Genomic DNA, 13,531 nt, shown 5'->3' on the forward strand with positions numbered 1-13,531 from the left:
AGATAGTTGTCCAGATAAAACATATATGTCACAACCACCAAAACAGAAAAAATCAGTCAAGCAGAGACGAATTCAAGAGGTATCACAGTGCCTGCAAACTTGTATTCCTTGCCACAAAACAATCACAGGTGGAAAACCTTCCCTAGCTCTAACTGAAAGTCAAAGGCTCTTAAAGTTACTTACACATTTTTGAAAGCATTGCCTGAAGTGCTTTCTGTTTGCTTCTGATCCCATAATGCAACTTCCAGTCCTCTTGTAAGCTTCCTAATCCTTTTGCAGTTACAGCTACAAGTTGCCAATATAATTTTATGTTTGATCCCCCTGCTCTCAAAATGTGCTGCTGTGCAACTCCAAATGAACTCTGTTAGCACTGACCATGAAATCACTTGCTGTGATTTGTTTGCATATATATTGAAAAATCAAGTGATGTTAGTTCAGATTTGTGAAGAAGGGGTGGGGGGAGAGAAGAGAGAAAACCTTAGTTGCCTACAATCCATAAACTCAGCAACCTGCTGCTTAACACTGCAGGGGGCTCTTCTGTTTTCTCCGTACCTTCTATCTATTTATGGTTCACATAGCACTATCTAGTAAAACAGAATTAGCTTTGAGTTTATGCAGTGGCAAGTTTATTATAGATATAAACATAGCGGTCAGAGAATAGGTCGAAGAAACGTAATGAATGGGATCATTGAATTTCAGTCTAAAACCGTGAGGAACACACAAGAAGCTGATGCTCTTGTGCCTGACCCTTCACTAAAGAGCATCCCTTCTATCAGCAGTCCTTCTACTCAGAGAGGGCCCAGCTGACTGCTGGTGTATAACAGTGTAGCTGCACTGACTTTTGCAGGACCATGCCAGCTGAGGGTCTGGCACAAATATCATAATGTGAGGCTAGAGCTGACAAACACTAAGCAGAATAAAAGAATTCAGTCCTGGAGAAAATGAGAAAACAGTGTTCTTCATTAAGAGCACTGCGTGCTTCTACCAGCTGATCGTTCCAAAGCGATGGAGAATAAATTCTGGTCTCAGCAGTTCTCCTGTATTGCACATCCAGACTGATAACTCCTCCGCACCCAGCAGCGTTTATATTATATTTAGGAGTGGTCCTAGCAAAGTACTGGAATGGTGGGACTAGGTCACAGTGCTACGACCCGAGTTTATCACTAAGCTCCGACTCCCGCACGCATTGAGGCAGCTTTTCCCCTCCGAATCACCACGCTGCTCACGTGGGCGACAATTAGGAGGAGGAGGAAGAGGTGGCATGGAGCAAGTTGCGAATAGCAAATCAACGCGGCCAAGTCACCACAACATCTCGTATGCGCTGTGGATGGTGTGTTTTCCAGCTGCCTTCCTTCCCTGTGCTCCATCGGATGCATGCACTATGCTCAGAATTACAAAGCACTGTAGCTGTGAAGGTTAATAATTGACAATGGACAGTAAAGAGTATCTTAGCCATCTAGCTGAAAGTCAATGATGCTAAACGCATAATTGTCCAGTACAGCTATATTTGTTTCAGGTATACTGCAGAACATTTTCTCATGCCCAAGATATTACTCTCTTGCGATCGCAGGAATATCTGAACCAGATCAGCCTCCAAATGCTTCTGGAGGAAATTGGGTTTCTCCGCTCTATTAGGAGCATTCCATTTTTATGATTAAAATCAGAAAACAATGTTCTTCCCAGTTAAAGTGAAATGTGCAAAATACGACTTTCTTATAACTAGATTTCCAAATACTTATCTAAAGTGCTCTGAAAGGTATTAATAAATAAGGATGAAAAATGAAAGCTGCATAGCAAGCATGTTTCATAAACTATATTTGCTGTGAGTTATGGACAACATGCTTTAGAGAAATAATAATAATACTTTACACGTCTGTACAGCACCTTTCAGTTGAGAGGCTTCCATAAATAAAATGCTGAGCCTTAATCAGAAAGGAAGGCATCAATTTCTCCATTACACAAAATCAGGTAAAAATCCAGGCAAAGACTAATAACCAGCCAACAGTTCAAACCATAGCCGACAAACTTCTGCATGGACCCTTGCTGACTGAAGTACTTTGGTATCTGCTCATGATCCACTCAAAGCAAAGGCACAACAGGCTATAGCTAAAATTAAGCACATACCCATGTGGTTGGGATTTGTGTGTTTTGAGGATTTTTTAATATTTTTTTTTTGCACAAGGATGGTTTGTTGTTCCGTGGATAGACACAGAAATATAAATTGATAGATGGATTACTCAAGATTGTATCTCATTCTGAGGAAATGTATTATTTTGGAAGATCTTTACAGCAAAACAAGGAAGAACAACTGACGTGTCCTAAAGGCATCTAGCCAACTGGTTCCTGCCACCATAATAGAAATTAGGGAGCAAAATACTTGATAGTCTGAAGTGATTTAATCCAGCATTGCACAGGTAGGCTTGGGCTGAAGTCCCTTAGGCACCACATAGTCAGCTGGACCTGTCCCCATTCGTATCTCAGCAGGTAAGGCAGCTAACAGTCAAACTTTTTGGGTGTTCGGTGACTCACAGAACACACTGCGGGGAAGAAGAATTATGTTTTCATTCTAGTATGTGAGCATGGATTCTACAAGGGTAGACAAAAAATCCAAAAGATGAGGTACATACTGAAAACGTAATGTGACCGACAAATGGAAGTAACTGAGCGGCCTTTTCTTCAACACAACCAAAAAACCCTAGGCTCCAGGACTTTGCATCTTCCAGATCACAGAAATGGAAGAGCAGCAGGCTTTTGCGGGTTACAAATGTCTAAAAATGTGCCATGTGGCTTGTGATGAAGGATAGCTGAGAGGAAAGGGGTACAGTGAATTTTGATTAAAAAAATAATAATAATGAAAGTCCTTAAGGCAAAAAGAGAAAAAAAAAAAAAGAGAGGGGGTTACTTGGCATACGGGGATATGCAGGAAGCTCTGAAAGACCAGAATAATGCACCATCAAAACACAACCTTTTTAAAAGAGTACCTTTTCTTCTCTGCTCAGGTTGTCGTCTTTTGTTCCATCTCATTTCAGTGACCATCAATACATCTGTCTTTTCCCTTCTCAGCTGGATGTGGTTGACAGTAATCCAATTGGATATAAGCCCAGATGCATTTCTTTCTTTCTTTCTTCTTTGTAATCTGTATTAAAAAAAAAATCCACAGAAGACAAGCATTACTTACAATTTGAAGTCAACCTCTATTTCAAAGCGAGCCCCCGCCCTAACGGAAAATAGCACAGAAAATCTATTACACAAATGAAGCTGACAAAAATTATTTCCTTTCCCCTCAGTTTCTGTTCTCTTTTAACGTAGAGCAGGGCAACCTGACTCTGATAATCCACTCCACTAAATATAATGCATAAAAGCGTTCTGATCCATCTTTAATTAGCTAATAACGCTGAACTCTGCAGAAACAGGGCAGCCAACTTCTTGGTTCAAACACCGACCTGCTGAGGTTGGAAGGGACCCCTTGGAGATTGCCGAGCCCACCCCCCTGCTCAAACCAAGGTCAACTACAACAGGTTGCTCGCAGTCTTGTCCAATTGTGTTTTGAATATCTCCGAGGACAGAGACCCCACGACCTCTTCCAGTATTTGATCTCAAACAATCTTTGCCTGCCGGGAGTCACAAGCCGTGGTCTCCATTTCCGAGCTGGCTCCGCACAGATCCTGCCCGTACCTCCTTCTGTACAGCTGGGGGCGCAGGGAAGTCACCGAATCATCGACTCGTTCAGGTTGGGAAAGACCTCTGAGATCATCTGGTCCAACCTTTAACCTAGCACTGCCAAGTCCACCACTGAATCATGGCACGAAGCTCAACATCTACACATCTTCTGGAGACCTCCAGGCATGGTGATGATCCAACACTTCCGTGGGCAGCCTGTTCCAACACTTCACAACCATTTCGGTGAAGAAATTCTTCCTAATATCCAACCCTGGCGCAACTTAAGGCCATTTCTCCTCATCTTATCACTTGGTGCTTGGGAGAAGAGCCCAATCCTCACCTTGCTATCACCTCCTTTAAGCCTCCAAGTGCCACAAGACCTGCCTGCACAGATCCCCATCTGCGTGCCCTTCCCCATGAAGCACTCTGCAAAGTGCAGTGGTTTTTGGCTGTTTCGGGTGCACAAACCCCCGTGCTTGCTGATGCTGTGCTCCAGGCCAGCACGTACCGTGGGCTCTCCCCCCTTCCTGCTGAAAGTCTGCATGACCCTCACAGCGACCCTTGGTTTGATTAACCGCTTTTGAAAAAAAATCTTTCTTCCTGGTACGATATTTCTTTGTCGGAGAGACAAAACTTCAATCTTGCGGTTTTAGAAAAGGACAACCTGGCCTTTAAAGCAAACAGATCAGAAATGGACCCCTGAGAGAAGCTTTCCAAGCTGCTGTACAATCTCAGCCCAGGCTGCAGACACTCAGAGATGTGCTGAACTATCTGGGGGCAAAGGGCTGCTCTCGATTGCCTCCTGAGATCTCCTAAAATTCAGTAGCTGCCTTGCCAATTCAGCACAGCCATGCTTTGGTGCCTAAGAAAGTATTCCTTAGGACTCACCTCCCTTTTTTTTCTTTTTAGACAGAAGTTAGCCATTACATCTGCAGAGAACAGGCTGAAAACACGAGTTTAATGCACCTTAAAGTCTCAGAAACCAGGACAAAACAAACAATTCTCCCTCCCAGCACTCCTCTCTTCCAGCACACCTGACTCCAAATTTCTGAATATTCAGAGCCCATAATGCTGCAGGATTATTTATTTATTTTTTTTTTCCGCCTGCACAAAACGTGTTGCTGTTAGGGTAAAAGGAGCTGATGTGTTCCTGTTAGATTTTTCACAACTGGCCGCATCTGCACCTGCGGGAACTCAGCAGGGGCCAAAGGCTGTGCAGAGGCAAGGCACAGAGAAATCGCCAGCCAGGCAGCACCTCCCTGGTTTATCCGAGCATCTGCAGGCGCCGTGGAGCAGCCTGCTCAAGCTGGGGAAGCACCTCGCTGCTGCAGACAGCAGCCTTCTGAGCCAGCTCTCGCTCTGTAACACCTGCAGAGCCGTGGGGACGTGGTAAACACAGGTTCCCTGCCTTCTGGAACTGCTGGCGTTTTGTTTTCCTCAAGTCTATGTCAGTTGGCACCGATGCGAACGCAGTACGAGAGAACTGGAAATCTCTGGCTCTGCCTTCTGTCAATTTAATTGACCCTGCTCTTATATCCGTCTGCGGGACGTTCCTCTGGCCTCCCAAACACCAGCGTGCTGCACAGGCTCCATAAACGCCTCCTCCTCCAGCATATGCATTACAAAACACATATTTTGTGCTCTTCTGAGCCAGCCAGCAGCTCCACGTTATGTAAGCTCGGGCAGAGATCAACATTTGTCGCACGGATTCCTCTTCAGGAGCTCGAGGTGCCGGAGCTTTCCAGTTCTTCCCCCTCTAGTTCCGTCTCATCTGAATTTACCCCGACACGAGGGAGGCCAGAAGGCTCTCTGCAGGGAAGTCAAAGAGGGCAAAACAGCCCTGGGTAACACAAAGAACTGGAGAAGAGCTAGGGAAACGTAAGCCCAATTTCTACTTCCACAGACACCTTCTCATGCCTTGAAAGGGATCGTGCAATCTTTCGAGACCTGATATTCTCACTAGTGCAAAAGGTACGAGTAGTTTTCCATTCTCACTACTGCCTCCGACACCGGGCTCGGTCAGCGCTTATTCTCGCTTCGGGCCTCAGGATATCACAGCTCTAACAGCAGCCACAGAGCTCATTGCTAACAGCCAACAAACCGGGAAATGCAGCCATTACCATTCCACAACCTCAAGTTCCCTGCTCTCAGTGGTAACGCCAGGGACTGCATCCAGCAAGAAATTTCCTTTCCCAAATTTCCAGCATCCCTCCGCAGCCACTAACACATGTCCAAGTACCAATTACCAGAAAAAAACAATAGATAAAGTTCTCTTATTTTCCATCCTGGGCTTTATCTACCTCTGGACAACATTAAAAAGAAAACGTTTTAATCAGAGATGGTTAAAAGCCATCTTTTTATTTATTATTTATGAAGCATTATTTAACGAAGCAGGTATTTTCCCCTCTCCCGTTCCCTCCTCTGCTATGCATCATCACCACGGTCATTAATTTTAAATAGAGCTAATCACCATCTTTTGCTCTTTGAAAAAACATCTCACTCATCTGCACCGGCAAGACCTAACCACGGGGAACACGGGGTTTGAGCCTCGTCAAAGTCAAGGAGGACAGCAAGGGAGAATGTGCTAAGATACACCCAAGCTGGTGAAGAGGAGGTGTAAAAGACACCATCTGGATAGCCCGCATCGCAGGGTGGATTTGCTCAAAATTAGGATAGATGAGGTTGAAGTGGTAATATTGCTCCTCTCCTTCAGGGCAGCCACGGCTGCTCCACGTTTAGAAGGGCTGCACCAGGTCAGCCCCAAGGGTCCATCCAGCCCCGCATCAGCACGGCCGGTCGGGAGAGCAGCACAAGGAACCACACAGGCAGCAAAACTTCTCCTGGTACACGCTCCTAGCCACCAGCAGCAGTGCTTTCAAGGTCTGTGTTGCCATATTTTATGAGATAAGCAACCAACTCGAAGCCCCTGGGCACCAAAGCGGTTGCTTTCCCAACGCCGCTCATGTTCTGGCAACCTGTTTTCTTCCAGGAGGGAACCCGAACCGAGAAAGCCCACCAGCTACTTCTCTGGGGAGCCAGACGTGCTGAAATAAAGACATCACACAAAGTTAGAGGCTAATGCAGGGCAACAGGCTGGTAATGTCCCGGCTCTGTTATTCGAGGATAATTGAGCCCCACGTCTTCCAAGACAAAAGCCCCTGCCCAAAATCAGCTGGACTCTGGCTCATGCTAAATTAATAGAATTTAGGACAAAAAGGAATTATTAGCTCCCCTGGTGTGACACGCTATGCAGCATGCTCAGTATTGAGGTCAAGCTAAACAAATCCATTCCCAGGCCCTGAAGTCACAGTGAAACTGAAATGGACATTTTTTTTTTTTTTTTTTGTCATCTTTGTGTAAAGCTTCTTTTCATCTCTGGTCATTTCTTTGTGCCAATTAGTTGCAAATGAGGGAAGAGGCGGAAACCGCAGCAAATTTCTGTCTCCTGTTAAACTTACAGCTCAGTTTTACACACCTCAAAACTTCTCACACTTCAAATAAGCCAAGGACTAACTCGAGTATCTGAAATGAACCTCCAAACCTTTTGAATTTTCCCTGGCATATGCAGGGAAGACAGCTGCCAGTCTCAGTGTACATCTACTTAGACTGCCGTGCAGAAATACACAGAAACTATTTTATAACAGACTCTTTCTATGATTCAACTGAAGCTTCAGTTTGTGCGTTCGATGACTAAATATTGGTTACACGAGGAGGATTTTGGCCTGCTTTTTCCAGTGCTGATCACGGCATCTATTTGCTCCATTAACCGTGACACCGATTTGCCTCTCGTTTGAGCGCTGCGGAGTCATCTGCATCTGTTTAAACTGCTGAACGTTCACTTGTAATACTGCTTGCAGAAGCTGGAAGATGCTTGAAAAGTACCTAAATCCTGCTTCCAGCGACGCTGGTGCAACCCACGCAGGTTTCCAACAGAAAAACCAATGCATGATGCCAGCCTTAAGACCTCCCGTAGCACACAGGCGCTCAAGGCATACACCCCAAATCTTGTGCTAACCCCAAAAACACGTAGCAATCATTGCTTGCTAGCAAAATAACTCCCCCTGCCCCACGAGCTGCTACCGTCTGGGGAAAGCTGGGTCCCCACTGCGTTGGCTGGAAGCCTGCGGAGCTGAGGCTGCGTTTCTCCCCGCAGGTGGCTGCGCTGCGCCCAGGCAGACCTGGGATTTCTTGAACGCTTCCCTTTCTGAACACAAAACCACTGAGCTGTTGAGCTGCTACTAAACCGTATTTGCAAGCTGGAAAGCAAAGAGGAGAAGTAAAAATAAAATGAGCTAAGCAGGCTCGGTTATCGCAGCTTTGTTGCAAAGCTTTCTCCGGGTAAATTCAAGCTCGGCTGAAGGAACAATGCAGCCTCTCTCCTTGCGTTTCCCTGCACAGGGCACCTCTACAAATAAACATTTAAGAAACACAATCTTTCTCCCCTTCTCTCGCTTCCTACCACTGTGATTTACAAGGTGAAATTAAAAATACACACATCCTAGAGCCTGGAGTTTTACATCTTGGGTCGCTGATTTATAAAAGCTGCCAGTGAATTTTAAATGCTCCGTTTTGATTTAGAAATCATCGCTTCAAAGTTGCATTTATCTCAAATATTCAGCTGTATTGCACATCGCTGGGAACCTGATTTATGGATTGCAGAATGTATGCAGATAGACTACAAAACATATTTATAGATCACTCCCCCTAATAATAATACATGCAGCTCACCCACCCAAAAGATATGCGCGTATTCATACGTGTGTAAATGTAGATATGCGTAGATCTCGCATCTTTCTATTAAATCCTTCTTCCCTTAACTACATTTTTTGATGGTGAGATCAGGTACCACGTCAATATATAATGAGAGGCTCTGTGATGTCTTCCTTCCACCCCCTCACCTGATCATTCCTGCTAACACGTATAAAATTCAGCTTTAAGCTCCATTTCCAGCTCTCCAGGTGCCTCTTTCTCCTGCTGCTGCTGTCAAAGGCGGAGGCTGGATGCCAGCACGAGAGCTTGGAGTTGCACGATGGCAACAACGGGCTAAGGAATTGGGTTCTTTACCCGATCCTTTTGGTAAGGGTGTGGGATTGCCTCTGTTGTCCCATCCTTTCCTCACCAGGCTGGAAAGACGAGAGATTAAATCGAGCCGTGAGGGCACTGCCTTCCTTACGTTTGAAAGGAAAAGACCTGCTTTTCCCTCTGGACTCATACAAGAAGCACTGGAAGAAAAAGATGAAGGCCAGATCCTTCACAGGAAAATGGAGGGACTTCCAGGGGAGCAACTTTAACAACAGACTCATTTTCTTTTCCCAATTCTGTTCCTCTAAAAGCTAACGATTCCTCACCTCTCACATACAAAGCACATCACCTGCTAACAAGCATCACACAATGCCTCATCACCTACTGATTTTGATTAATTAAGCCCAACAGCAGCAAGGAGCTGGGTCCCATTGTGTCTGATGCCCTAAAAAGCTCTGGCCATACAGCAGCTTTTCCTGCCAAAGAGCTCTCAATCTAAACCTGCAGCTTTTGCAGGTAGCAGAGCTTGGGAAGCGATGAGATGAGCAGTGCACACATAAAATAGATGCACGGGCTGTTTTAGGCACTAGTCTCGGGCTTCCCCACCTAATTTAGCTGTTTTCGGCTTGAAGCGCATTACACTCCTCACGGTACTGGACATGCTGATGAATGACTCGACGGACGAATTATTGTTGAGGAAAAGGGTCAGGGGCTCACCTTGGCCTGGCGCAGAGCCGGGGGCTTCTCCCTGCTTCTCTCTTTGCTGGCTTCATCACGACCTCCGGAAATTCAGCTCCAGAAATCACACCTCCCCTCGCCCCTGCGTCCCCCCTTCCTGATTGCCACAACCGAGACTGACTGCACAGAAGGGTTTGTTAGCAAAGAGCTCTCCTGAGGCAGTATCCCTGCTCCCCGGACAGAGCAAGCATCCCCTGTAACCGCTGCCTCCAGGCTCGCTCTCTCCAGCTGTGATTTTTCCACTCAGCAGCACCAGAATTGATGCCCCTCGCGCACATCCTGGGGACGTTCTGAGGTTTCATTGATTCCTGCTGCTTTGGGATCACCAGGCAGAAGGCAAGCAGAGGTGTGAAAGGGGTGTTTAGAGCATCTTGACATCGTGCAAAGGACCAGAGGAAAAAACAAACAAAAAAAAAACCTAGGAAACTTTTGAAATTCACCCTTATGCTGGCTCCTCTTTGCAGGGGTTAACGTCACCCTGTGCTTATGATTAAAAACCTGCTAGCCCAGTCATCTGCAATTATTTATAGACTGAGGAGGTGGCATATATTGTGCTAGCAGCACTTTTCATGCTGATTAAGTTTGTGTTACAACCTCGTGTACACCGAGGGCTGCTGACAGGTTCCTCCAGGTTAAACACGATGCTCTCCATCGAAGCAGAGGCAGAAGCGCCTTGGACTTTGCTCCCTCCTTCTCCTGAGAACATCAGGAACTGGGTAGCTGGGGAGGGATAAGGAAGAGAGGACGGTCCTCTTTAATCTATGCCATAGAGAGAAACAAATTCAAATTAGACCCACCAAAAATTTTGTGTTCCCAATCCAGGTTTGTACTAATCCAGCTCATAAAGGCTTTGCCTTGATTCGCGAAGCCAAGGGGGCGTCAATGTCCTTAGCACAGAGGTGCCGATGAAGCACAGCTTCTCATCCACAGTTACCGCCCCAAACAGACCAGGGACTGTGATTTTAAGGCAAAGTCACCGTGGCACAACGTGGTCTGTCCCCTACAGTCAGAATTCAGGCCACTCTTTCTAGAGACGAAAGGGATGGGACTTATCCCCGGATAAGATTTGGAAGTTCTCATGTTGTCTGTAACAGAGGGCTTCTATTTCACTCCACATCCGAGACCTGGACGTGCTAAAGGAGGCAGGCACCTTGGGAAAGCCTTTGGAAAATGTGATGCCAAACCTCCCTGAAGGAAAGGCAGAACTGTGCACGGACATCAGAGCAGTCCTGTCCTGCCGACCTTCCGTAGCCTCTTGCACCAGAGTTGTGCCAAAGGGATGGAGAGAGCTGCCAATTCCCTTCTGCACGCTGGTGTCATTGAGGGAAGGGATTTCAGGGCTACCAGGGAACTGGACAGAGCATCCCTCCCTCCCCTGGGGAGTCCTTTCTGTGCTAAAAGCTGTCAAGAGGAGAAAATGCGCACGCAGAGGGAAGGAAGGGGAGAAGCGACTCCCAAGGGACAGTTATTTGCTCAACTTTCTGTGCAACAAATTCCCTGTGCACAGTACGTTTTGAGTATTAATAGGTAGTCACGCAGCCAGAAGGCAGCTTTACGAAGACGTTGAGCCGAGATAAATAATAATAAAAATATAATACGAGGGAATCCATTATCTGACTTAAAGCAGGGTAATTAAAAGCCGCACATTTCAGCTGCCAGAAGTGGTAATTCACGTCATGCTGCAACTTTACGGACACGTTTCCATTAACACCATCAGTTATGAGTAATATAATTTCCTCTTCACTGAGCACTGCTTACCGAATTTCACCTTTTCCTTAATAATGCACATTATTAAATTCTCCAAACAGTTGTGTAATTTAACTAGGTGTGGTAAAAACCCACTGATTAACCTGCCTGCAATTTGGAACATGCGAAGCAATACACAGAGTATGGTTCTTCAACAAAAATTCAAATTTAGGAGAGCAATGGGATTTGGGGCAATGGTCTAAAAGGTGCAATTACGATAATATGCTAGGAAGGCGAAAGATTAAGCTTTTTATTATTCTGTAACATTTTTTATATTTTATTGCCAATAATTACATAGGTTTCTCCTCTATTTTCACTGCCTCAACATCTCCTAGGTTAATTATGTTGTCAAGATCATGTCAAAAAGCCACCGCTAAAATTATGATTCTCATTACACGATGATCTAATCAATTTTGTGTGGTAATTTTGGCCCAGCCTATTCTACCAACATACACATCTTGTACATGGAAAAATCTATTTCTCTGTCACACTGTATTATCCCGGTCTTCTTGTGCCACTACAGCTAAGAGCCTGTCAGCAGTTCTGCTGCAACCTCTTACGTCCAACACAGACATTAAAAAAAAACATTTCTGGCTGACACTTGACAGACGTTTTCATTACAGAGGCCAATTATATTTATTTGGATTTTCGGTTCCATTTGAATAGACAGGATCAGGCCTCACCCATTATCCCGAGAGCTGTTAAAACTAGAGGCTGATCCAGGAACTAGTACCATGAATCTAAACCACTCCTGGAAAAGAAAAAATGCCTTGCTTGATACTTAGGTAACCAAACTAAGGATTTAATTTTACTGGCATCACAGAGCTGAACTACATTTTGTTAACCAAGTACACAATTATTGAAAAATCTGCACCCTAGCAAATGTCAGAAGATGAGATACAAGCAAAAATCCCTGAAAACATCCCTAACAAATAGCTAAAATGACCACAATCTGTGTGTGAAGCCCTCTGTTTTATTGTTGATAATGATAACAATTGTTTAAATAAATGTATACAGGGTGTTATATAAATAGGGAATTGCCAGTTCCTAAGTTTTATTCTGGGACAGCAAGCACTCCTGAGGTTCAGCATAGGTGGAAATGTAAAATAGAAGGTCAGAAGCAAGTAGAAAGGTCAGGAGATGTCTGGAGATGGCCAGCTGTAAAGAGATGATGCAAAAATCGCCAGACTTTCTCATTCCCATGGTTAACTAGAAATGCTTCAGGCCTGCCTGCGTGCCCACATCTTGTGTTTGCTTCCTACAAACATTTCAGTGGTTGGCTTTTTACTGCCAAAAATGTCTCGGGGAGGGGAGTTTCAAAATGGCATATGTGAACATGCCGAATGACAATGTTTTAAAACATACCCGCGCTCAAGTTTTTGCTCCCGAACAGCTTGCGTGATCAGCAGTCAAAAATAATGCTTCGTGGTTTACCAGGCTCATCACGGAATGAATGACAGAGTCGGCGTCACAGACTTGCAGCTCCTAGAGCAAGAAAGATGGAGGTAACTAATCCACCGGAGACAACCGCGACTTGCTCGTGAGATGTGGCTGCTCCAAAGAGCGGCAAGGCTGAATTACGCTCCTATGCAAAGGCCAACACAAGGCCAAAAGCATTGCTCCAGCCCCACTGAAGTCCCACCAAGATCCAAGCAGTGCAGAGAGCTTGCTTTATTGCACGGAGAATGCCTAACACTTGAACTGAATTATTCAGCGCAAAAATATTTTCCGAGCTGTAATTACCTTGGCACACTTTACGCGAAGAGGAATACAGGTGCGGAAGGTATTAAAATCCTAATCTCTTTGATCACGACGCGCTAGTCTCTTGCAATCCCTAAACAGCATACATAACAATTTAAACCACGCGTGATTTCAAAGTAGAATTCAATATATACACACAAATAAGAAATCATGCAGTACCATTAAAAAAAGATGGGTCAGCTCGGCACAGAGCAGCCTAGCTCAAATGAATTCAGCAGAAGAATCAAAGCATGCATTAGCCAAGGATCAGGCACAAAGCAGTAGCTTGAGTTATACTGCTGGCAAGATACCGATTTTAAATGGGCTTTGCATCTAATAACAATTTGAACTCTCGTATAAAAACAAAAGCATTCCCTCCTTGTAGCACTCAGAATGACAAAATATTAAAGCAGGCTTATTCTCTACCTGCCCTGAATTCTTCCCAACTGCAGAGCTGAAAAGTTGCATAAACCTTTACGTAAGAAATAGGGAAAATGAGCTCGTGGGGACAAACTGCCCTCTGTCTCTCAGCCCAGCCAGGATCCATCCATCTCAGCTTGCTTTATAAATGGTATCAGTAGCTGTCTTCCCTTGCCTAGCACATCTCCTGCCTCTGGCTCTCACA

General features: G+C 45.2%; 1 protein-coding gene across 1 annotated transcript in view; it reads right to left on the bottom strand.

Annotated features, from left to right (window-relative positions):
- LOC310886875 (uncharacterized protein) overlaps positions 1 to 13,531 on the bottom strand; it is a 198,591-nt gene that overhangs the window by 64,317 nt on the left and 120,743 nt on the right. The window contains exon 5 of the mRNA XM_083812050.1: positions 2,982 to 3,136. Coding sequence (XP_083668176.1) covers positions 2,982 to 3,136 — 155 coding nt within the window. The remainder of the gene's footprint in view (positions 1 to 2,981; positions 3,137 to 13,531) is intronic.

Source organism: Anser anser (assembly GCF_964211835.1).
Source record: "Anser anser genome assembly, chromosome: 26".
Taxonomy (NCBI): domain Eukaryota; kingdom Metazoa; phylum Chordata; class Aves; order Anseriformes; family Anatidae; genus Anser; species Anser anser.